At 34.5% G+C, this 25,605-nt stretch overlaps 1 protein-coding gene across 2 annotated transcripts; it reads right to left on the bottom strand.

Annotated features, from left to right (window-relative positions):
* Positions 1-245: 245 nt before the first annotated feature.
* On the bottom strand, positions 246-25,408 carry DPM1 (dolichyl-phosphate mannosyltransferase subunit 1, catalytic). Of its 2 annotated transcripts, none has more exons than XM_001378490.5 (9): positions 25,184-25,408; positions 20,983-21,082; positions 17,568-17,601; positions 8,580-8,656; positions 8,461-8,486; positions 8,196-8,291; positions 5,533-5,601; positions 1,870-1,984; positions 246-1,198 (listed from the first exon to the last, which is right to left on the bottom strand). In XM_001378490.5, the coding sequence occupies exons 1-9, from the start codon at positions 25,354-25,356 to the stop codon at positions 1,094-1,096; spliced, it is 795 nt and encodes a 264-aa protein (XP_001378527.1). In that variant the 5' UTR covers positions 25,357-25,408; the 3' UTR covers positions 246-1,093. The 2 variants fall into 2 exon arrangements, with proteins under 2 accessions (XP_001378527.1, XP_016283652.1); XM_016428166.2 differs by having other exon boundaries at positions 5,533-5,598.
* Positions 25,409-25,605: the final 197 nt, after the last annotated feature.

Genomic DNA, 25,605 nt, shown 5'->3' with positions numbered 1-25,605 from the left:
TGGATGAAGTTAACAAAAGGTTAACAAAGTGTTAACTTCCTCAGGGTCATAATAGCTAGTTTCTAAGGTCACATTTTAACTCAAGGAAGATAAGCCTTCCTGATTTCAAGCCCAACACTCTGTCATCTAGCTAGCTGCCCAAATACATAAATGACCTAACCTATACTTAGTAAGTGTCCCACATATGGAATTTATTTGCCTTTTATAAAATATCATTTAAAAAAATGCAGGAAGGAGACATGGAATAACATACAAATCTAAGTTTATTATTTGAAAAAATGTATTTTCCTGGGGGAAAAAAAAGCCCAAGATATTCAGTAAATTATTTTAAAATGACTAGAATGGCAATTTGAATCTCATAGAATTGGATTTTTTCTTCCTCACTGAGGTAAACGTTCTTAACTGCTTAGCATATATTTATCCAACTTTCATTCAAAATATACATTTGATATTTTCATTAGTAAACTGATTTAATTCTTACTGTGATTTTTCTTCATATTAGAATATAGTTTTCAACAAATTCAACAATTAAACAGGTTTACTTATTCAAGCTGCAATGAACCAAAAAACCTAATATGTTAATTTTAATAGGCTGGTTGCTTTTCTTGTTAGTTCAGGAGAAGATATTTTAAACCAAATGGTGGACTGCCAACTCATACAAACACTTTAGGAATATATTTAAATTATTTACATAACATAATTCTTTTAAAGTCTATATATTCCATAAGTACCCAAAGCTGGAAAATTTGCTTTGATTAATAAGCATTATTTTAAAACTTCACACAAGAAAATCTAATTTAGTATATGTTAGCAACAATGCTTTATCCAAACCAATTCTCATAAAATTTTATTTATAAATCTTATTAACAACTGTAAACAGACATAAAGAATATTCCTTTTTTCTTTACACGGATGTGAAATCTATTTTCGAATACATAGACTACTAGAAAAGAAAACTTAAGGTGTATATGAAATTTACCTTACCTTACTGTTTATGGTTTAAGAGTACAATTTAAAAATCAGCAACCAGGTCTTTTGTCTTATGTTAAAAATTAAATGAACATGATAAAAAAATAAAATGAATAATGTCATCTTATGTAGTGGCAAACAAAGTCAACAATCCTTTCAAAAAGGAGACTATTTCATTTCCTCCCAACTTGGATTCACCATAAACACGATCCACAAATGAGATAGGAACCTATTAAAAAACAAAACAGAAACAATGTATTCTTTTAAGAAGCAGAATAAGCAGAAACTCAATGTGGTGCAAACCTACACAATTTTTACCCCTGTTAAAAAAGTTTATCATGGGGGCAGCTGGGTGGCTCAGTGGATTGAGAGCCAGGTCCAGAGATGGGAAGTCCTGGGTTCAAATATGGCCCCAGACACTGCCGAGCTGTGTGACCCTGGGCAAGTCACTTGACCCCCATTGCCTAGCCCATACCACTCTTCTGCCTTAGAACCAATTGGTTCTAAGACAGAAGGTAAGGGTTTATTTAAAAATAAAAACAAAAAACATTATCATCATGTACTTTCTCATTTTATAATTTTATAAAAGTGGTACAATGATATTAAGTTGTATTTAAGGCTATCCTTGCCTATTGGTCATTAAGAAGAGTGAGCAAGGATAGATGTCTATTAAAATGAATTAAGAACTGAAGGAGCAAAAGAAGGAGGTAGTTTGGGAAAAGAAGGAAATGGAAGCAGAGTTCTAACAGTGCTCTAGGAGAGAATGCTACTTTCTGTTATCTTAACTTAAAAAATAAACAACAAAAAATCCTTAACTTTTTTTTTAATGAGAAGTCCAGTATGTAGCTTTGCTGATTTCTTAGCATTAAATATGATTTTCTAAACAGATCAAACTCATACCTCTCCAATGGTATAGTTTAGTTGCCTAGCTCGAACAATCATCTCCATCTGGAAGACATATCCTTTAGAAACACATTTTTCCATTAATTTCTGTAGAACTTCTTTTCGGTATAACCTGTAAAGCATTAGAACAATAAGAAGATTAGACAAACATACTAATGTTGATTTCCATATTATCCAAGGTCCATATTTTTAGGGCTTTGAGTCACAAAGTACCACTATCTCAGAAGAATTAAATTGACCCAAAGGGTCATAAAGAGACCCACAGTGAACAGAAGTAGGTCAGAACATTTTCTGAAGAATTATGTAAGAGAAGCAAAAAGATTATAAGAGAAATATATGACTAAGAAAGATGTGACAATGAGGGAAAATTGAGTCTACACACTTCTCAGGCATACACAATCTATAAGGACTCCAGTATGTTGGGTGGACCCAGTCTGGAAAAGTTATGAAGGACCTGGACAGGAGTCACAAGGCAGGGGCTTGGGCTCAGTGGTGTTGGGAGTAGGGGTGGGAATAGCCACATAAATGAGAAATGCATAATAACATCTAATTTATTTCCTTTAGGTCACAGATATTTGTACAGTCTAAAATTTTCAATATTAAGTTTCTATGTTAATTATTTTTGTATATTCTGAATCATAAAAACATTACAGTATTTCTCAAAGTAGCATTTGTTCTAGAAATGGATGTTTTGTATCTTTCAGGAAGTGTGTACCTTCCTTTGAATTGTATGAAAAACTATTAAAATATAGTTAAGTGAATCATTCGAAGGACAACTTTCTGCTGTAGTCAATTTCCTGCCAAAAACGGCTAGAAATAGCTGCTTTAAATATTAATTAGTAGAGGCAACTAGGTGGCTCAGTGGATAGAGTGCCAAGCCTGGAGTCAGGAAGACCTGGATTTAAATCTAGCTTCAAACATTTCCTAGATGTGAGGCCCTGGATAAGTCACTTAACTCCATTTGACTAGCCCTTGCCACTGCTTAGAGTTATTAGTAGGACAGAAAGTAAGAGTTAAAAAAATGTTTTTTAAAAATTAAAACCCATACCCTTCCATTTTGGAGTCAATATTGTGTATTGGCTCCAGTCAGAAGAGTGGTAAAGGGCTAGGCAATGGGGGTGAAGTGACTTGCTCAGGGTCACACAGCTGGGAAGTATCTGAGGCCAGATTTGAACCTAGGACATCCCTTCTTTAGGCCTGACTCTCAATCCACTGAGATATCCAGCTGCTCCTTGAAGAGAGACTTTTTAAAAGCCTAAAAGGGGGGGGGGGGGGGGGGAATTCTGAGATACTGGGAGTGAGGCCATGTTCTACAAAACCTTTCTAGAGGGGAAAAAAACAAACAAACCCAGCAAGGCATATAGAGAAGAGAAAGTATAAATGTAAGACAAGAAGAAGCATTATAATGAACTCCATTCTCTCCTTTAAATGCCCTTAGGGTTTTATAGTAAAACCTCAATATGCTCTCTGAGAAACAGGCTACTCCAAGTAACTACAAAACTAGGCCTTGAAGTAATAGAGCTCTGCCTCAGAGGAGAAGGCAATAGGATGCATTTGTTCACAAAATCGGAGGTGACAAACCTGAGGATGGGGACATTTATAATGGATAAAAAAATGTGGCATCCTGCATTTTCAAAAGGAAGTAAAAGCCCAAGACAAAGAAACCAATAAAGCTAGCATAAAAATCAGACTGCTAGGTACTGGGAAAAACCTTTGCATATTCTTTCCCATAGTATTCAAGTGCAAGGGTGCTCTCTTCTAAAACCTCCCAAACACAAAAATCCTGGCCTTGTTATTATAATAGAAACAAAAGGGAAACAGAAGAGTTAGGGTTTTTACTCTTGAGTAGAAAGTCCAACCCCCTCATTTTGTATATGAGAACACCAAGTCTAGGGAGGCTAAATGACTTGCTTAGGTTTCATAGGTAATAAGTGGCAGAGCTGCCTTGACCTTTCTCTTGACCTAGGACCTCCTGTCTCTAGGCCTGACTCTCAATTCACTGAGGTACCCAGCTGCCCCCCCCCCTTTTTTTTGATCTTTCTCTATTTTTAAAGGGAGTACTTCTTTAGAAGAGAGACGGGTCCATTTAGGTTTTGGTAGAAAAAATTCCTTTGACATAGCTCCTATAATCCTCAAACTTTTATCAATAAAACAATACTATTTTCCTATTGGCTTACATTAAAAAAAGGTTTTTTCAACTGTGATTTATATATGATCTTTAATTGGCCATGACGAAGCATTTTAGCTTCAAAATTCTCTGTCTCTCTTTACCTACAAGGTTTTGGCTGACAGTCTAGGGACTAGGAGAGTTGGGCTGTAGTAATCCTTATATAATATGAACAAATCATTTCCTAATTCAGGTATTTTAGTTGTCCAACTTTTAAAACTTAAGGTTTTCATTAAAAAGGTTACTTATACGTGCACTAAATACTATCCTAAAATCTATAGCTAATGAAAAAAGGCTAATTTGTAAAAAAAGAACCGAGCCTTGGAGTAAAATGAATCAGCAGTTTTTTTAGTTTCAGGGTCAACAAATTTGATATTGCTGTTTCTAAGTCATTTGGCACGAACATATCAATTTATAGAAACAGTGAGGTATAATGGACAACCTAGATTTGGAACTGGAGCATATGGGTTCAAATCTGCTATTTAGTAGTGGTATCTTAGAGGATTCATTTAACCTATGTGGGATTCAGTTTCCTCATTTATAATATTAAGAGAGGCAGACTCTTTCTGATGTCCTTTATACCTCTAAATCTATGACCACTATTAGCATATCAATACATATAAGGATTATTACCATTAGACAGTAGTTTGTCTAGAATTGTAATTTTTTTACATATGGAAGAATAGCAAAGTTCAATAAAAAATTTAAAACAAACTAAACACATCTAGGGGAATATTTTGACAAATACCAGTTTGAACTGTATCTTGCCTTTTATGCAATGGACAGACACTCCATTCATTTTATAGAAATGTTAAGGAGCATAGCATTAATCTTGGTTATCTTCATCTACCTATGAAGTATTTCTAGAGGTTGCTATAATATCTTATATAGCATTACTTAGTATTCTAGTCTGAACACTGCAGTGTCAGTCCAAGCACTTCTGAGAAATAAATATTAAGGGGGCTGCTAGGTGGCTCAGCTGATTGAAAGCCAGGCTCAAAAATTGGGAGGGTCCTAGGTTAATCTGGCCAGAGACATTCCCTAGCTGTGTGATTTTGGGCAAGTCACTTAATCCCCATAGCCTAGCCAAGTGGTGGTGAACCTATGGCATGTGTGCCAAAGTGTGGGAGGGCACTCAGAGCCCTCTCTGTGGGCACACCTGCCATCACCCCAGCACAGAGTTCCCCAGAGGATTACTAGAAAGTCAGAAGGAGGTGGGCTGGGCTGCTCCCCTGCCCCTCTCCACCTGTGCCTGGGAACAGTTCCCCCAATGCCTTTTTAAAAAGGTTGCCATCAGTGGCCTAGCCCTTATACCTCTTCTGCCTTGGAACCAATACATCATATTGATTCTAAAAGGTAAGGGTTAAAGAAAAGAAATAAACATCAACTTTAGTATCTAAGAACATTAGTAATGGATTTGGATGAGAGAGGAAGGCAATGCAAATTGCTGGAAAACATTAGTTATAAGAATATAATTTAGGAATACAATGTACCTGAAACTTCCTGTTAAGTCTGATACTCCTGGTCTCAGCAAAATTTGAGTTAGGAAATTGGCTCCTCTGCTGCCAAATAAAATATCCAAGTTTAGAGTTTAATAAAGTAAAGAAATAGTCTTACTAGATTTTAAAATATGGGAACATCAGTCACATTCTGATTAATATCTGAGTGACACTGATTACAAAACAAATACATTTATGCTATTAGATTTTTAAAAATTACCTACTATCTGCCTTTAAGAACCATTGTTGGTTTAAAAAAAGTTCCAGCAGATGGGGATGTTGCCTTATAAAAGAACTTTTTGGTCAGTTAAAAGATGTGACATACTCCATTTTTAAGAATGGAAATTCAGGTTTTTCTTCATTGAAAAATTAGGTCCAAAGATTTTCCTCCTCCCTTCAATTAATTCAGATATTGAAGGGAGAGGACCTAATTTTTAATTTCAAAACAAATTCTATTAATGTGCACTCATTCTTATTCTAGACACTTAATATTTTTCAAATAAAAGGAAATGAGTTAGAGGAACCTGCATAGCATTTTGTAATTCTCCAATATGCTATGTAATGTAATATTGTTAATTATTGCTAAGAAGTGGAGTAAAATCTGTCATTTAGGAAAACAGGACAGGCTCTTCACTTGTCCAGAGTAAGGGATAACTGATAGCCCTAGTGTTCTGATAGTCACAAAAAATGAACCAACTTAGTATTTATTTACTAGGTGCTAGGCACAAAATGTCAAGAGACCTGGAAGAAGGACTCCAGCACCCTAGGCAAAGCATTTAAAGGAAGGCAAAGGAAGAATCTAACTGAATAAGAAGTTATGACTGGATTTGCCATATATCTAACAGAAGGGACCTACATTAATTAAATCAAAGATTCACTGAGGTAAATAGCAACCAGTATAGGGTACTATTTTTCCCCCCAACCCCCACTAGAGAGTAAGCAAATTGAGGACAGAGAGTTTCAATTTTCCCCAGGCCAAGGCTGGATGCTAACAAAGAGTACTTAATATTTGTTGATTTGAATTTGCCACAAAGGGGTTTAAGAAGAAAAAAAAATCTTGTCTTTTTATATCTAAAGGGGGCTAGCTCAGGACAAATCATTCATTTGCATGCTTTTGGGGAAACTGGGAGTGGTTTCTTTGTGTGGAAGCCCAACACATTTGTAAGGGAGGTCCTTTTATCACAACTAAACAGAATTGAATTCCAAGTTAAAAGCCATGAATAGTTTTCATTAGCATTTCAAAAATGTATCAGGGCTTGTAGAGAGTGTTTCTAAGGAAAGCCAACACAAGGTTGTTTGTATTTCACACCACATCCCTACCCCTCCAAAACAAGTTTTCCCTATTCCTAGGAAAAAGTGATTTACCTTAGACTAGGCAGAATTCAGTGGATAGGGACAGGATTTTTGATTATTGGTTAGAGGTACCTCCAGAAAGAGAAATCAAAGCATTTCAGTACCTTCTAGGTAAAGTAAAGTCATTAAACGATTTGCCAAGGGATATAAAGCTAAAATAAGTCTAGAGGTAGGATTTAAGTAGGCTGCCTCTTAAGTAGTTGCCCCTCAAAGAATCCAATGAGGGGAATGGGGGAGGGGGTTAGTGGATTGAGAACCTTGGTTCAAAAAATTACTTTATAGACAATATAGCACCAGACACTTCCTAGCTGTGTGACCCTGGGCAAGTCACTTAACCCAAATTGCCTAGTCCTTACTCCACTTCTGCCTTTGAACCAATACTTAGAAAAGATTCAATGACAGAAGGTTAAGAGTTTAAAAAAGAAAGAAATAAAGAAGGCAGGGTAGGTTCCATTTTCAAACAATCCAATAGTAATGCAATTTACCTTCAGAAATTTATAGATGCAAAATGCAACTAATAATAGTAGAGTGGTAGAAAGCTTTAAACAAATCAGAATGAAAATATCTTTCAATATCTGAAGCACAGAACTGTAAATAGTTACATTCTTAAAGTAGTTCTAAAACAAAAATATTTTTTTTGGGGGGGGGGTATACTGATACTATAGAATCAAAAGTTTACACTTATTTGCCCAATAAATAGAACTAGAATAAAAAACAACCTAGACCATTATTAGTGTTATTATTATATGACAGAACAAAAGCAAAACTTCTGAATCAAAAGTAAACATATAATTACTCTTCCATTATCCCCACTGTCAGAGAAACTATAGAATTCTAGTTTAAATGTATCAATTTATTGGTAAGGAAAATTACAAATTCAATTATCACAGGACTTGGGATTACAACCCAGATACACAAAAAAGCTAGTGGAGTCAAAGTAGTCACTGATTGAAATTTAAAATATATTTCTTTATGAATATCATAAAAATGCAAATCAAATTAGGACTAAAAATTATGGTCTAATGGGTGGATTATTCCATAATACCATACATTTTTAGGACTTTCAAAATTTCTATACGGATTTTTCACAAGATGAAGAGTTCACAAACAAATTAGTTCTATATTATTCATTTTTTAAAAGGAAAAATTCTGTAATGAGAAGTAAGAACTTATCATAAAGTTTTAAGCTCTCATAGGAGCCCATAAATAGAGGGCAAAGTATAAATACCTCTTTGCTTTTTAAATAGAAGATTCAGGCCAAAAATTATATAAAAATTACTTTATAGACAACTATATCCATCTACCTGATAATTTTTCTCTTCAAATCCCAGCCATAGACACCTCCATTTCCTTTGTAGCGAGTTCCAGAAACAATGTCAAAATTACCTTCTTTTTGTTTCCTATGGGAAGCATAGGTTAGCTGACAATTTATAAAAGTTATCATAACTGTTATTTTCACAATAGAAAATTCTTAAATATTTGAAAATTAGTGTAAAACTAGATGGAGGAGATAAATTTAAATTTTAACTATTTGTTATAATTTCCTAAAGTATTAGAAATACTACTTACCTAATGAACTCTGGAATAAATTTTGGCTGAAATTTGGGGAAAAAAATGGTAAGTAAAATGAGGCCAAACTTTTAAAGCTATCAAAGAAACAAGTTTTCAAAGGAAAAAAAAATACTTACATGGTGTGAGAGATCAGCATCCATAATAATAATGAAGTTTCCTGTAGCATGTTGCATTCCATGAATATATGCTGTTCCTGATAAGAAAAGTTTGTAACTTCAATTCTTGATGACTTTTAATGGATTATAATTAAAATACTAAAAAAGGAAAAAAATTGAGGCACAAGATATACACCTAAGTTAGCAAATTTTCAACTTACAGTACATTTTCCAGGTTTAATAATTTAATGCCAATTTTTCTTAATTTTTTAAATCATTACTTCCCAATAATGCACCAGCTGACAGACCCTTCTTTATAAGAAAAAGTTAAGTAAAGCACTCACTAGTGAGAAGAGGGAACTACTAAATTCCACCCTCTATCCTACTAAAAGATAATAGAAGATACTATACATAATTGTCCAAACATTATCTACTATAAATTCTAAGGTTAGCAAAGGATAAAAATCTTCAGCCTAACAGTTAAGATGTTTTGGGAAAGACATTAAAAGGCAGAAATAATAAGCTCAATATTTGTATAACATTTTAAGATTTCCAAAACAATTTACAATAATCCAGTGAGATATGTTGTACAAGTATTACCATTTTATAAATGGGAAAACTAAAGTGCTGAGATGTCAGTGATTTGTTTCATGATTATGCCACTATGATGTGGCAGAGGTAGGAGTCAAATTCAGCTCTCCTAAGTAATGGCTGTGTACCTGTGTTGCCTGGCTGCCTCTGAGGCATATATCAACATTATCTGGTTTTTCTTGTCCAGACTCTGAGAATCACACTTACTTAGGTGTATGGGTAAACCTAGGCTTTTGAAGGCCAGCTGTCATTTTCTACCAAAGCAGAAAGGCTGTGAATGCTAGTGACTGATTGGGTCTGCTGAGGACTAGACTTGCTAACAGAATAACAGAATAGCTGTTAGGTGATGATGAATTCTCTGACTGTGGGTAACCCATAAAAGGCAGGTGTTAAGAATCATTTAGTGAATTACTTTTTACAATCTCATATTTAGAATGCCAACAACCAACAAGATGACATACACTAGAGAAATTAAACCACAACCATTTTAATTATTGGATCAAGTTACAGCTAAATGAAGACTAAGCATGATTTCTTGGGAGTCAAGAGTCTGGTAGACCAACACAACAAGAAAATTCATTATATTGGGACATATAGTCATCTTATTTTGCACTGCTCATAATCCTCAAAACCAAAAAAAGATCTATGCTATCACTTTGGGAATTCCCAATGATGTTACAGAATAAGACCCACACACATATGCTCATTTTATGACACTCTTGATTCTCATCTCCCTATGTTAGCCATTGAGTGCCCAATATGAAGGGGGCAGGGGGCAGCTTCCTAATGCCAACTCCAGGATAATGATGGCACATATGGTTTATCCAATGGCTAACCCTTCCTCCTGTTATATAACTGTTCTCTCATTTTTAAGTCATATTTCCCCTTTCACTCATACATTTCTTTGATGATACTCTTCACTTCTTTGTAATTCCCTGTTTGTCCAGCCTGCTCATGTCCATCATGCACTTCTTTATTGATCTTTAAGTAACTTTTATTTCAATTCTTTGGAGAAATTGTAATATTCCATGTGTCTCAGCCATATACTAGGAAGAACAATATTTTGAAAAATGAGCTGTTGTTTTAAGGGAGAAATTTGGGATATATATGTTGCCCATTCTGCTACCTATCAATCTGAACAAGAGGCTTTTTCTTCATCCATTTAGTTTTTCCTTTATGGAAATTAATAAGGTGATTACAGATTTCAGTTCGAAAGTTCTTCAGTGTTAAAAGGTTTGATGTAAATAGCACAATATCTCAGTCTACTAAAAACACCTGAAGCACCACCCTCCCATATCTGGCAAAGTATCCTATACATATATGTGTATATGAAGAACCTTACTATACAACCGCAATAAACATTTTTGCTATTTGTATAGGATACTTTGCCAGAAAGAAAGCTTTCAAAGTAGCATCTTATTTATTGTACCAAATGCCTTTTACAATCAATAAACAAGGTAAGATCTTATGTTATGTAGGATCTTGTAAGATGTAGGTTCACTACATCTTTTAGTTAACTTTGTGAGAGCAAAGATGTAGCCCTTAAGAAGTAAAAACGACCACAAAATAATTTTAGTATATACACTAATATCTACAACAGGAAATAGTGGTAAACCTGCAAAGTAACTTGGGAGCTATTGAGTCCAATTCTCATTTTACTGAGGAATAAACTGAGGCACAGAAGCCATATGAATTGCACAGGGATCATAAAGTAAGTGAATGAGTTGGAATTTGATTTGAGGCAGTTTTTTTCTGGTTTCAAGTTTAGTGCTCTATCCAATTTGCCATGCAAACTTGAAGCAACATACACCTTGGCACTCAGTGATTTCAGTGTGAAGGTAGGCAGGGAAGAGATGGAGAAAATTATGTTAGAAAATGTAGTTTGGGATTTAAAAGGAAGAGGGCAACAAAAGCTTGTAAACTAAGAAATTGATTTCTTGTGATCTCTAAACAGATATGACTAGCTGTAGAAGTGGGAGTCATTTCAGAATTAGCTCTCTGTGTATAGTCAGAAAATTGACAGGGTAGATCAAAATCAACATCCATAATAGGAGGATAAACATGCAAAAATGATCAGAGTGCATAAAATTACAACAGCTTCAATGAAGTGATTTAAATGAAATTCTGGCTTTGAAAAATGGAAACTGATGAATGTAAACACATTGACTCTGATCACCACTATTTCTTATAGATATTTAAGTAATATAAAATGCTCAATATCAATCAATCAACTTAATATCTGTATGTGGATAGCATTTTCCCCCATAAGTCCTTTGTAGTTGATTTGAATGTTAATATTATTGTTTTATGATTTGTTCTTTGACCCACTAATTTTTAAAGATAAGGTTACTTACTCTCTAATTTTTAATGTTTTTCCATGACCCTTTATTAAATGTAATTTTTTTGCATTATGATTTGAAAAGGATTTATTTAGTATTTCTACATTTCACTATAAGATTTTTCTGACTTAATATGTGGTAAATTTTTGTAAAAAGTGCTATGTACTCCTGAGAAAAAGTCAAGTTCCCATTCAGTTCTTTCCAGATTCTAAAATATCTAGCTTATCCAAGATTCTAGTCATCTCCTTGATTTCTTTTCTAGTTTAAATTTATTTGTTAATTTGTTACATTAAATTTCCCATGTATCTCCTTTACTCTCCTCTATGCACTAGAAAAAATATTATTTGACCAAAAAATAAATAAAACACACACACACACACACACAGCTATATCATGTATATTTCTATTTTCAGTTCTTTTTCTGATGGTGGACATTTATAATTGTTCTTCAAACAATATTTCTGTTGCTGTTTGTGTTTTAAAATTATCTTGCTCAGGGCAACTAGGTGGCTCAGTAGAGAGTCAGTTCTAGAGACAGAAGTTCCTGAATTCAAATCTGCCCTCAAGATGCTTTCCAGACATGTGACCCTGGGCAAGTCATTTAACCCCAATTGCCTAGCCCTTTCCTGCTCTTTTGTCTTGGAACTGACATTTAGAAATGATCCTAAAACAGAAGATAAGAGTTTTAAAAAATAAATAAAACTAACCTGCTCATCATTTCTTATTGAGCAGTAGTATTTCATCACAATTATCCCATAACTTGTTTAGCCATTCCCTAATTGATGGGCATTCCTCTGATTTCCAATTCTTTGCAACTATAAAGAGAGCTGCTATAAATATTTGAACATATAGCTGTGATGGCAACTATGGCACATGTGCCAAAAATGGCACACAGAGCCCTCTGTGGGCATGCCCACTGTCACCATCAGATTTGTTACTAGAAAGCCAGAGGGTCTAGAAGTGGGGCTATTCCCCTCCCCTTCCCAATGCATCAGAGGACATTCCTCATCTTACCCACCCCTCTACCCAGCAGCCAATGGGAGTGTTTCCTCACTCCCCTGTCTGAGGTAAGAGTGGTGGGTTGGGTAGACAAGGCACTAGGTGGGGGGGGGGGGGAGGGGCAGGGCCAGAGCCTGGCACTGTCTCTAAAAGGTTCACCATCACTATGTTAGAACATAGAGGTTTTTTTCCTTTTTTCTTGATCACTTAGGAAACAGGTGGTTTTGCTGGGTCAAAGGGTATGTAATACACAGTTTTATAATTCTTTGGGCATAATTTCAGATTGTTCATGCCTGCCCTTTATTTTTACACTATGTGTGTGTGTCTCATTTTTAAATGTTTCTTATAAACAACATGTATTGTTGGGTTCTGATTCTTTATCTGTTCTTTATGTTTTATGAGTAAGTTCATCTCATTCGCATTCAGTTATAATTATTAGTTGTGCATTTCCCTCCATCTCCCCCCCCCACCTCAACTGTTCTGTCTTTCTCTATTTTGCCCTATCCCTCCTAAATCTAATTTACTTCTGACCACTGCTTCCCTAATCCACATAACCCAAGATTCCCTCGATAATCCTATTGCCTTGCTCTAAGTTAAGAAGACTTTACTATCAGACTAGATGTATGTTATTCATTCCCTCTTTTAATCTATTTCTGATGAGAATAAGGTTCCCATGATGCCCACCCTGTTTTCCCCTACACTGTAAAAGTTCTTCCACTCATGCTTCTTTTGTATGAGATAAGTTGCTCCATTTTACCTCTTCCTATATCCAATTTTATTTTTAGGACTGTCTAATCATAATCAACCTCTTTCACTATAATAATAATAATAACATTTTAAAGAGTTACAAATGGCTTTTTCCCATATAAGTAGTACATAGTTCAACCGTATTACATCCTATGTGATTAGTCTTTTATGTTTATGTTCTTATATTCCTCCTGATTCTTGAAGTCAAATTTTCTGTTCAGTTTTTGCCTTTTCCTCAAGAATGGCTACAAGTCCTTCAATTCATCAACTTTTTTTTTCTCTTTGAAAGATTACACCTAACTTTGCTGGGTAGATTATTCCTGGTTGCAAATCCAGCTTCATTTTTCTCTGGAATATCATATTCTATGCCCTTTCGTTTTTGAATGTAGAAATTGATAAATCTTGTCCTGTCCTGACTATAGCTCCATCACATTTGAATTGCTTCTTTTAATGACTTTTTCTCATTTGATGATTTCCTTTTCCATTCTAAGTACATTAATTTTGCTTTATGTTGAAAAAAAACTTCATTCTTAGGTTATCAACATTTCTGATTTTGCAATTTTTAAAAATCTGTCTTTTGTGATTACTTATTTAAGAATGTACTTCCTATTCATAGCAGTATATGATATTTCTCTTATAACTTTTTTAATAGTATGATTTTAAGTTCACACGCCCATTCAGAATGTATAATGGAATATGGTGCAAGGTGTTAAGTTAGTGTAAGCCTAATTTCCACCAGAATGCTTTCCAATTTTCTGAGAAGTATTTTTTAAACAATCAAACAGGGAGTTCTTTCTGAAGTAATTTACATTTTCCCATTTATTGAATACTGGGTTGAGATCCATGGCTTTTGATTCTCTTTTGTCTGTTCCTTTGATCTACTTTATTTTTTAAGCAATACTGGATAGTTCTAATAACTGATTATTTACAATATAGTTTAAGGTCTGGGAGAGATATTACCCTTTGTTCTTACCTCTTTTCATTATTATCTGTGATACTTAAGATCTTTTATTTTTCCATATAACTAGCTAGCATTTATCTAATACTTTTAAGGCTAAATGTTTTTAAATATTATCTCATTTTGTCCTCAAAACATCTACAAGAGATATGTGTTATTATTATGCCCATTTTTTAGATGAGGAAACTGAGACAGAGAGGTTAAGCGGCTTGCCCAAGATCTCAAAGCTAGCAGCTGTTCTGAGGGTTAGGTTTGATTTAGATCTTCCTGATCCTAACACCAATGCTCTATTCACAATAAAACCTGGCTGCCCCTATTATTTTATTAAGTTCTGTAAAGCATCTCTTTGATAATTTGATTGGCATAGCATTAAAACTGTCAATTAACTTTGGCATTATTGTCATTTTAATTATATTAGTATGGCCCAAACATAAACACTAAATGTTCCTTCCTTCAGCCATTGTTTTATTTCTTTAAAGAGAACTTTGTACTTGAACTTATTGTATAAGTGTTCTGTGTGTCTTGGTAGAAGGACCTCAAAATTTTTATGCACTTTGTGGTTGTTTGCTTTGGAATTTCCCTATTATTGCTTCTTGAATTTTGTTATTGTATAGAAATGCTATAGATATTTTAAGAGTTTATTTTGTATTCTGCAGCTTTGATGAAGTTACTTGTCTCAAATCAATTAGTATCTTTACTGATTCCCTCAGATTTTAAAAGTAAATCATCATGTTGTTAGCAAATAGGGATAGTTTTATCTCTTTTTTAATCTATCCATGCCCTTAATTTCTTTCTCTAGCCATTGCTTTTGCTAATATTTCTAAAACTATGCCAAACAACAGGGGTAAGAGTGAGAATCCTTGCTTTATTCCAGAGATTCCATTAATATATTTATGACCCATGAAGATCATTGATAAGACAAATCTCAGATACACCAAAATTCTTATAGTAGTACTTTTTGTGAGAGGGAAGGGAGAGGCACTTCCTATGTGCCAGGCATTTTTGTAAGTATCACTTAATCTGATCCTCATGACAACCCAGTGAGGTGCCATTATCATGTATTAAGTGTCTGATACTGGATGTGAATGCGGGTTTTCCTGACTCCAGGCCTAACATTCTATCCACTACCCCACTAGCTGTTGCCTTCAGTGGCAAAGAATTTGAGTTAGATTTAGCTTTGTTGTCATTTTATACTGTACTCTGATCTAAGGATATTGTTCTTGACCTAAGATACTCCATCTTCCTAATCCCTGCATTTCCATTGCCAGGAGTTCTCTCCCTTCTTGTTTCCACTTCCTAGCTTCCCTCAAGTATCAACTAAAATCCCAATTTCTACAAGAAGCTTTTCTTAATCCCCTTTAATTCTAGTGCCTCTTCTCTCTGAGGTTACCTCCAATTTGTTCTGTATATACCTTGTTTGTACAAAGCTGTATGTTATTTCCTCCATTAGAATGTGGGCTCCTTGATGGCAGGGATATTTTTTGCTTTTCTTTGTACCTTCAGCACTTAGCACAGCATTAGCACTTATTGACTGACTGATAATTAGAGAAATATATGATTCAAACTAATTAAGGCCTGGTTACATATTTAAAGAGTGAGAAACTGACTGTTAATGCATTCTACTTACTAAAACGTGCAATGCATTCGAGGAACACAAGCAAGGCCCTCAAACACACCTCTGGTGGACCACTTTGAAATAAATTTATATCAAAATATGGTGGGTCGACATTCATGACTCATGCTTTATAGTGCTCGAGCTAATACTCCCATTTTTAAAATAACAGACCCATTAAAGTATCAGAATTAAAGATATTCACTCTATTAAATTATTTTACATGACTATGGAATCCTAAGTAAATAGGAAACTATGTAAAAGTCTAAAATTTTAACTTCATTTGTGAGTCACAGAGAGAATATAAGTGGCAAAATATTTCAGTAAAATACTGAACACAGAGTTCTCACTTTACATGAATTCACTTCATGTAATTTCAAGTTTATATAAAGGATTCTGAGAGAACTCCATATTCCAAAAGAAGACCTATGTTAACTTCAGTGCAATTGAGAGTACTCTCTCTGTTCTTGCCTCTTACCCCTCCACCAAAAAAATATCCTCTAAGTGAAAGCAGGCCAGATGCATGGAGAGACAGCCTCCTGCCTTAATTTTCCCCCCACATATTCAGGCAAATTTGCATTAGGTAAAAATTGTTTTATGTGAGGGTTTTCAGAACAGTTCACTTACATAAAATGGGAATTATCTATATGTATATTTTGGCAAAATTCATATATAAAACTTTCAAACTGAACAAGTTTAATCTCTGCACAAACTCTATTATTATGGTTATACTAACTGATCATTTTTTTTTTTAGAAAAGCAAAGTTAAAAAGTTATATTTTTAGCCTACTATTTTTATATTGGCTCTCCTGATTTCTTAAGCAATATGCAGAACATGATTTATATTATGTTTTATGACTCAGGGTTATTATTAGATACATTAATTATCACAGAGTACACACTCAGCTATAGATGACATGAGAAACAGGGCTGAATGATTTGGCATGGCAGTACATTACTACACATAATAAACAGCTAAACGTCCCCATAGAATGCTGATCTATATGAGTTAGTACATTTATATCCCTAAATTCAAGTGGCTCTTTATGCCACCCTTCTCCAACCTCAGACCCAGATACAGATGTTACTTGTATTTCCAAGTGTTACGCAGTCAAGATACTATTGATCCTTTTGACTAACTCTTCTTTCCTTTCTCTAGGAATGGATTTCTTTTCTATACTGTTCACTACCTCTAAGACTATCACTGTCCTAGTTTTTGATACTTTTAAATTTTATTTCTTTTTCTTCTCATAGTTTTTAAGCAACAAACAAAACCAGCTTTTAATTGGTGAAAGATGCCAAATAGAACACTCTTTCTTTTAAAAGACTGACTAGTCATATCAATCTGCACATAATCTTTGGAATATAGATTTAGACCTTTTATCTTTACTTCCAGGTTAAGTCACTCTCAATGTTTTCACTGTTTGCAGTAGTTACTTAATAAATGCTTGTTGACTGATTTGAGGCTGATGAAAAGGTTGGTCTCCAGACAATTAAAAAAAAACCCCTGTAAGAATCTAGTTTACTCAACAAATTAAAATCATGTCTCCAAAACTACTTCCCCTCAATGTCTTAAATTATGTATTTTTTAAAAAGCACAACATAACTATTTTAAAAACTGCAAAAAAAGCATAATATTCAAATGTTTCCCTTCTCAGAATTACCAGCTTAGATATATAAAAATTACATAATTTCATTTCTTAATGATTGGTTATTAATTAGTTAAAGTAACAAACAAATTATTCTACTAAATGACTACTTACCAAGTCCAAGCTTTTTAGCTCTGGGCCTTAGAAGCTGTAAGAGTAGGAAACAGTCATCATCAGTCTTATCTGTACTATAGATAAATTCACACTAGTCAATTATATTTTTAAATGTTAACACTGTTAAAATAAAATAGAAACAATCCCATACTTTAGGAACTTTAATTTTGTCTAGATATGGTCAATAAATTCAAATAAGTAATATACTGAGTGAGGCACTGGTTCCTGTTTTTTTTTTTTTTAGCCTGTCACAGGGAGGTGACAGAGGAAGGAGGACTGAAACATCTACTCAAGATTATGAACACAAAATGGAATCTAAAACAAAATCAGCTTATAATCAAGTCAGTGATCTCTGTGGTCAAAGTAATCAACTGAGATACCAGAAAGATATTTTTATAACACATTAAGGAGAAAATATAAAAAGCCCACATGTGGTATTTTCAAAGTTGTAAAGCAATTAAAAAAAAAACCATTTTTATTATTTATGATTACACATTGCTTTGTTTCCAACAAAATCTTTACTTTAAAAAGGCCAGTGTAGAATATCATATGTACATAAACAGGGATACCTATAAAGGCATGCTCCACTTTAAGAAAATGTCTGGTCTTGGGAACATAGGAATTGCCATACTGGGTGGTAGTCAGAGTCAACATACGTCTTGCCAGTTTCTGTTAGTCACCAGATGAAATAGGAAGGAATGGCTGGCACTGATGTTGACTTTGGCTTGCTTCTCTTAGAAGCTGCTTTTTGTGGCCTTATCATTCATAAATATGCTCAAATCCCTTTTATTTTCTGCCTTCAGGTTTAACGAATTCCATGTTTATTATCCACTGTGAAATAGTATTTTCCATTAGTTATCCTAAAACTCACTACAGCATATTCTTCGTTTACTCAATTCATTCAAACATTTATTAAATATTATGATTTAAGATACTCAAGATGAGTAAGGCAAATTCTCTGCCCTTAAGAGACTATAAGGAGACATAATCACTTTATCTCTCAAGACCCACTAGAATCTATATGATTTCCAAACCTGTATACAATTTTGTTTTTCATTATGCTAATTATCAAACAATGTTTGTTTTTTAGGATATGTGAAATTAAAGTTATAAGTAGAACCTTAAATTTTTCAAAATTATCTTTTGGTGGTACATATTTTTATTACTCCCTCTTTATCCTGACAATTTCCTTAAGAGTTGGTTTGGATGTAAGTACTTCTTATATTAAAGGGAAAAATGGAACAAATTTGTTCCAACTTCTTTGAATTGTATGCCATCAGTAATTTTAAACCTGCAAAGTTATAATAGTACAAACTGTATAGGTATTTTTCAACATAAACAAATTTGATAGATGAAAATGCAGATTAAAAAAAGCTAAAAAGCATTTGCTTAAAAAAAAAGGATCTATTAGTACTCATTTACTGCATTAAACATAAAGTTCAATTTATAAAAAAATAGATTTATGCACAAATTTTTATATTAGAAATATATCTAGATGCCCCTATTGATTACATTTGCTGAGATGAATATGAATGCTAGAAAACAATAATTTAGCAACAATATCCAAACATTTTATTTTTATTTGCTGTTAAGAATTCATCTTAAGGCCCGACACATCAAACCTCAAGTCTTCAGAGTACTATTTCATGAGCAGAAGTATTGCATATCAGAAATAATCAAATAGGACTGGAATCAGAAGACCTAAGGTTAATTCTAGCTTCATTAATCTTATGTTTTATCATGCATCCAACTTCCCCCAGTGATTAGTTTTCATACATATTGAATTTATCACTTCATAAAATATAGATATATCTCTACTGTAGGTATTTTTCTTAACTAATAAAATTGTGTATTTCATTTCATGGTTATTATGATAATTAAATTTTCAACAATTATTTAAACAAAGATTTATTAAGTACTTAATGTAATTCTTTAATTTAATTGTCTTAGTTAATTTTTTTTTAAACCCTTACCTTCCATCATAGAATCAATACTGGGTATTGGTTCTAAGGCAGAAGAGTGGTAAGGGCTAGGCAATGGGGTTAAGTGACTTGCCCAGGGTCACACAGGTAGGAAATGTCTGAACCCAGGACCTCCTATCTCTGGGCCTGACTCTCAATTCACTGAGCTACTCAGTTGCCTCCCTACTCCCCCCATCTTAAGTTATACATACATACATACATACATACATACATACATATGTGTACACAAATGCAAAGAGAAAATAAAGAACATAAATAAATATAGTTAAATACAAAGAAGATTGGGAGGGAGGGCATTGAGATAAGGAAAGGTTTTATGTAGAAGGTAGTGCTTAAGCTGCATCTTAAAGGAAGAAAGGGTTTCTATGAAGGCTGTGAGGAGGAAGTGAATTCCAGGCACAAATAATGACCAGTGTGGAAAGGGCCCTGAGATGGGAAATGCAAGCCTCTGTATCAATCCTCTTCCATTCCTGCAGAATTTAAGCTCCTTCAGAGCAAGGATTGTTTTGTTTTAAACTTAGTATCTTTTGCACCTAGAACAGTGTCTGGCACATAGTGGGCACTTAACTGTATGTGAATTGAAAGGGTCAAATTCAAAAAATTTAAAAGCCTGATAACACAGTAAGACAATGGAACAAAGTACAATCCTATCTACTAATGTTATCAATTGTTTTTTTTGTAGCATGTTAATTGCAATTTATTCATTACAATTCTAGACTGTTTTTTAAAAAAGAATCTTATTCAGTAGAAAAAAAAACTTCATTAATATGAAAGATTTATGGGAAAAAGGTTATAAGAGTTGAGTATGTAAATCTAGCATTTTGACTTAGAATTGAAGATACTCTAAATTACATATTTCTCTGAAATTCAATAAAACATTGGCATTTGAGCTTTAGTAATTATATTCTACAGGATTACATGGAAGATTAAAATAAAACACAGAGCTTATATAAAGTATAATACTGAATATAGATACCAGTAAGGAAACTAATCTCACAGGCAGTGATCTTTGCTTTAAATACAGGTCAGAGAATACATTACACTTAAAAAAGGTCAAAGTTAAAAATTTAAGAAACCATAGCATTCATCTATTACCCCTACAAAAAATTCAATGTTGTATATATCATGCTTTTAAAAAATCTGTCTTTACAGGAGGACAAACAGCTGTGAAAATGCACAATTTGCATAAAGATCTGTGATGCACAAAAGTGAATTTATCTCTGTATCAAGTATTATACTTGTGTAACCAAACATACTCATTAAAAAAACAAAACAAAAAACAGACAAAAACACCCCAGGTAGTTTTTTCACTTTTTATAAACTTTATCTTTGCCAATTCTGTAAATTAAGTGGTTATCATCATTTACTTTCCACCTTTCCCATACAAAAATGGAATATAGTTTAGAACAAATATAAAGTTTAATGTAACTCACAATTTTATCTGATCCATAGATCTTTTTCAACTGTTCAGCAACTTCCAGTGTTCCATCTGGACTTCCATCATCTATGATTATAATTTCATAGTTGTTTCCACTGAAATGAAATTTTAAAAAAATATTTATTAAAAATAGAAACAAATATAGCTAGTTGGCCCGCACTCTAAATTGTAAACTATTAGTAGTGAGGAACACTTTACAATGGCAGTAATGAGGAGTACTTTACTATTAGTAATGACAAATATATTTACAATGATAGTAGATGTAAATGGTAATATGACCCTCAGGAAAATAAGATGAAAACTCACCAAATAATACTTCTACTTTACCCTTACCTTCTGTCTTGGAATGGATATTGAGTAAGGGTTTCAAGGCAGAAGAGTGATATGGTTTAGGCAATTGGGGTTAAGTGACTTGACCAGGGTCACACAGCTAAGATGTTTCTGAGGCCACATTGGAATTCAGAACCCAGGACCTCCCAGCTCCAGGCATGACTCTCTATCCACTGAGTCATCTAATTGCTCCAAGTCTGATTCTTATTTTTGAAATAACAATTTATGAGTTTCAATTTCTCTCATACTATAGAAGAGTAAAAAAATTAAAAAAAAAGTTTGACATGAGAACATCATGGAAAATACCATAGCCAAGGTATTAAAATTACAAATGTTTAATTATATTTGCCAGGCTTGGAAGAGAGGGAGCAAACAAAGAGCTAAGTAATAGAATCAAATGGAGCATTATATTTTCTAAACAGGAAACAATCTATACAATAGTACATAGAAACCTCAATCAAAACTTCAGGCTCTCACAAATTAAAACCACTTTTGGGAGGTATAACCAAACACTTAAAATTTCTATAAAGAAAAAGTACCTCTTAGTTAAAAGCAAAAATCTATTCTCATCCTCAAATAATATTTCATTTACTTTGGAAGGAGAATTTGAATTGGGTATAGCAAAAAGCAGTGAGTTATGGGTAAAAGGTTAGCCTGGCCTGGGAGTTGAGTCTTGGATTCCAGTCCTAATTTTACCAAGATCTCTTTATGATAAACGGGCAAGTTACTTTAGCTTAGTTAACCACATTTTTCTAATGTTTAAAATCTTACATACTATATTAAGTCCAACCTTATTTTATGTGACTTTAAAATAGATCATAATGTTACACTACAGTGAATTTTACTTACATCATATAAAATTCACCATTATATAAAAAATTAAAATGAGAAGACAGATTAGATACATATAAAGTTATTCATAAATACAAAATAAATTAATTTGGAAGACATGAAATTAAAAAATCTTTTGCATGGGTAGAATCAACACAATTATAGCAGGACAGAATGGAATCTGTAGCTAGGAAAAAATTTATTTTGCCATGAATATCCCTGATGAGGCCCTGATATCCAAGATAGATAGGGAACTAACACAAATTACTTCATCAGTTCCCATGGTTTCAATGATCATTTCTATATGACCAAATCTCATATATTTGTCCAGCTCTGACTTCTCTTCCAACCTTCAGTGTGCTATCTCCAACTCATTATATATCTCAAACAGGATTCAAAACTGCCTTAAACTTGACATGTACAAAACTGAACTCATCTTTCCCTACAAACCCTTCTCTTTCCTAATTTCCCTATTACTGATGAGGGTGCTACCTATTCTCCCAGTCATTCAAGCATGCAATTTATGTATCATCCTTAACTCCTCACTCTCATACCCTATATTCAAACAGTGGTCATGTCCTGTCCTTTTGACCTTCATAAGCATTCCCCAGTGTCTTCTGACACTGCTACCTTTCTGGTATAAAGCCTCATCTCCATATCTATGGGCTTTTGATAGCCTGCTAGTCTCTCCTTACTCCACTATGCTATCAAAATGATCTTCCTAAATCTGATTATATTCTTCCTCCCCTGTTCAATAAATTCTGGCAGCTTCCCTATTATTACCTTCAGGGTCAAATATATAAAATGCTATTTGTCTTTTAAAGCCCATCATAATAACCTCTACTCTCCTTCCTCCCCTCCACATCCTCTGGGATCCAGTGACACTGATATCCTTGCTGTTCCTCAAACATGACACTACATGTCCAGACTTCAAATATTTTCTGTCCCCTCCTCCCCGCCCCCATTTCCTCCCAACTCTCTCTTAATCCTCATCTCTGCCTCCTGGCCTTCTTTGCTTTTAAGTATTAGCTCAAGTCTCAACTTCTTCAAGAAGTCTTACTCTTAAGTGACTTCCCCTTAATAACTCCCCATGGTTGCTGTATTTTTTGGAGACATGGTTATTTGCATGTGGTCTTCCTCATTAGACTGAGCTCCTTGAGAGAAGGGCCTGCTTTTTGTTCTTTTTTGTAATCCCAGAACTAAATACATTGCCTATGTATAAATGGAGATTTTGAACCTTTGACTTCATTCCCCAGAAATCCTTAGTATTTCCCAAAATTCCCTGATGCTATCTGATTTATGGGTTATATATAAGACCAAGACCCATTCCTCAATGGATATATGGTCAATGGATATGAAGGAAATAAGTATTTATTAATCATCTATCATGTGCCAACATTGTGCTAACCACTTTGTAAATACTATCTCATTTGATCTTCACAACAACCCTGGGAGATAAATATTCCTCTTATTTTACAGTTGAGAAAACTGAAGCAGACAGGTTAAATGATTTACTTAATGTCATACAGCTAAAGTCTGTGCCTGGATCTGAAATCATGTCTTCCTGATTTCAGGTCCAGGGTTCTATCTACTGTGCCACTGCTTGATGTGAATAATTTTCAAAAGAAAAACTGCAGAATATGCTTACCAAAATCAATCCAGTATTAGAAAGCACAATTTCTAAGCAAATTCCTAGAAAGCTATCAAAGGGTATTAAAAATCTATTTTCCTGAAACTACTATGGTCAATGAGATTTACTTGGCATTTTAGATTTTAATTAAAAAAAAATTCATATATGTGTGTGTTACATTAAAAGTGTCATAATACATTTTAAACTTAAATTGCCTGACACCAGAAATTGTGGTGTAATGGAAAGAAATGTAGATTTGAAGTCAGAGGATCTGGATTCCAATGTCTGACTCATACAATCTTGAATTCATCTAGTCCAATTCGCATCAATTTACAAGTGAGGAAATTGTGACCCCAACTGACAACTGATTGGCTTAAGAATTCATAGATAAGTGGATGCTTTTAGCATCAAAATTCCCTGATCTTCAGTTTGGAAGACCATGTATTTCCATTATTACAGCACACTTGCCTTTAGTTAACTCACTTAATCATTCAGGGTCAGTTTCCTCACCTGTAAAATAAAGAAAATAAATTTCTTTTAGTTTTAAGTTCTATTACCTTTAATATGCCCTATAACTAAGTAGATGAAGAAGAAAATCTAATGATTTATAAATAAATCGGTAGTGATTTTTAATGGAAAAATGTTAGTTTTGAAGCAGTTACATTTTTTTCAAACCAAACAGGATCATAGATTTGGAATTGGAAGGAGTTATTCTAAACCTCTCATGCTAAATGGGAACAAATATTCGAGCTAGGGTTATAAATCAGGTCTGAATTGCACAGCTACCCAAAATTGATCTTAACACAATGCAAACCTCTGCAATTCTATATGATCAAGGGTGGAGGAAAAACTTACACAATTCTCATTCTTTTGTAAAGTGTTCACTGTAGCCAGAGTGTTGGGGCGAAAGGACTAAGGCTTCCTCTCTCTATTCTACACAGTCTGTGTCAATTCCGGGGAGCCCCAAATCTTGGGGGCCAGTCTGAATAACCCATCTCTTTCCCCAGTGACAGGCTGTTTAAATGATAGTCCAGTTTGAGGCATCTAGGGAGAAAAGAAGGCCAAGCTCAGCCCTGGCTCTTCTCCACCAACAACCGATGGGACCAGACTAAGCTGAAGTGGAGGTTGGGAGGGGGGAACGGTGGGTGGCGGGAGGAAAGGACAGGAGGAAGTTCTAATGCCTCGGGGAAGGCTCCCTGGGAGAGACACCCAGAAGGGGTCCCCCAGGGAGGAAGCCGCCATTATCATTCGCGATTACGTAGTAATTCCTCATAAAACGCTTTCATTCTTTAGAAAGCCCCGAAAAAGCCCCGAGGGAAGCGAGAAGGGGGTCTGGGCGAAGGCAGGTTGGAGCCGCAAGGGGACGGCCAGCTCATCCCTCCCGAGAAGGGGCCTGGGGCGGTACCTTTCTCCGAAGCTCTTCACCAGCAACCACACGATGAGAGGTAAGTTCTCTCGTTCATTGTAGGTGGGGAGAAGCACCGAGTACTTATCCACTCCTGTACCCTCAGTCGTTGCTTTTTTCACTCCTCTTCGCTGGGACCCTGGACTATTTGGAATATCGCTCTGGGAGGCCATGGCGGAACTGCCATCTACCGGAACTGGAATTACGTAAAGAGCGGGGGGGGGGGCGCGGGTGTAGGTAAGAAGGAATGTTCCAAATCTAGGAAGGTTTAAAAAGGCCACTAGTTTTGTTTTCTTGCTCTTCCGACGACTCTTTTGCAAACTGTTTTTCACCACTCGTCTACAATTTAGAAACAGTGACTCTAATGAGTAAACACAGATCTATCTCCTCATTCTACCACCCACCCCCATATTTAGTTTGGC

This window comes from Monodelphis domestica, chromosome 1 (genome assembly GCF_027887165.1).
Source record: "Monodelphis domestica isolate mMonDom1 chromosome 1, mMonDom1.pri, whole genome shotgun sequence".
Taxonomy (NCBI): domain Eukaryota; kingdom Metazoa; phylum Chordata; class Mammalia; order Didelphimorphia; family Didelphidae; genus Monodelphis; species Monodelphis domestica.
Note: the sequence above shows the minus strand (reverse complement) of the source record. Positions and strands in the feature narration are given on the sequence as shown.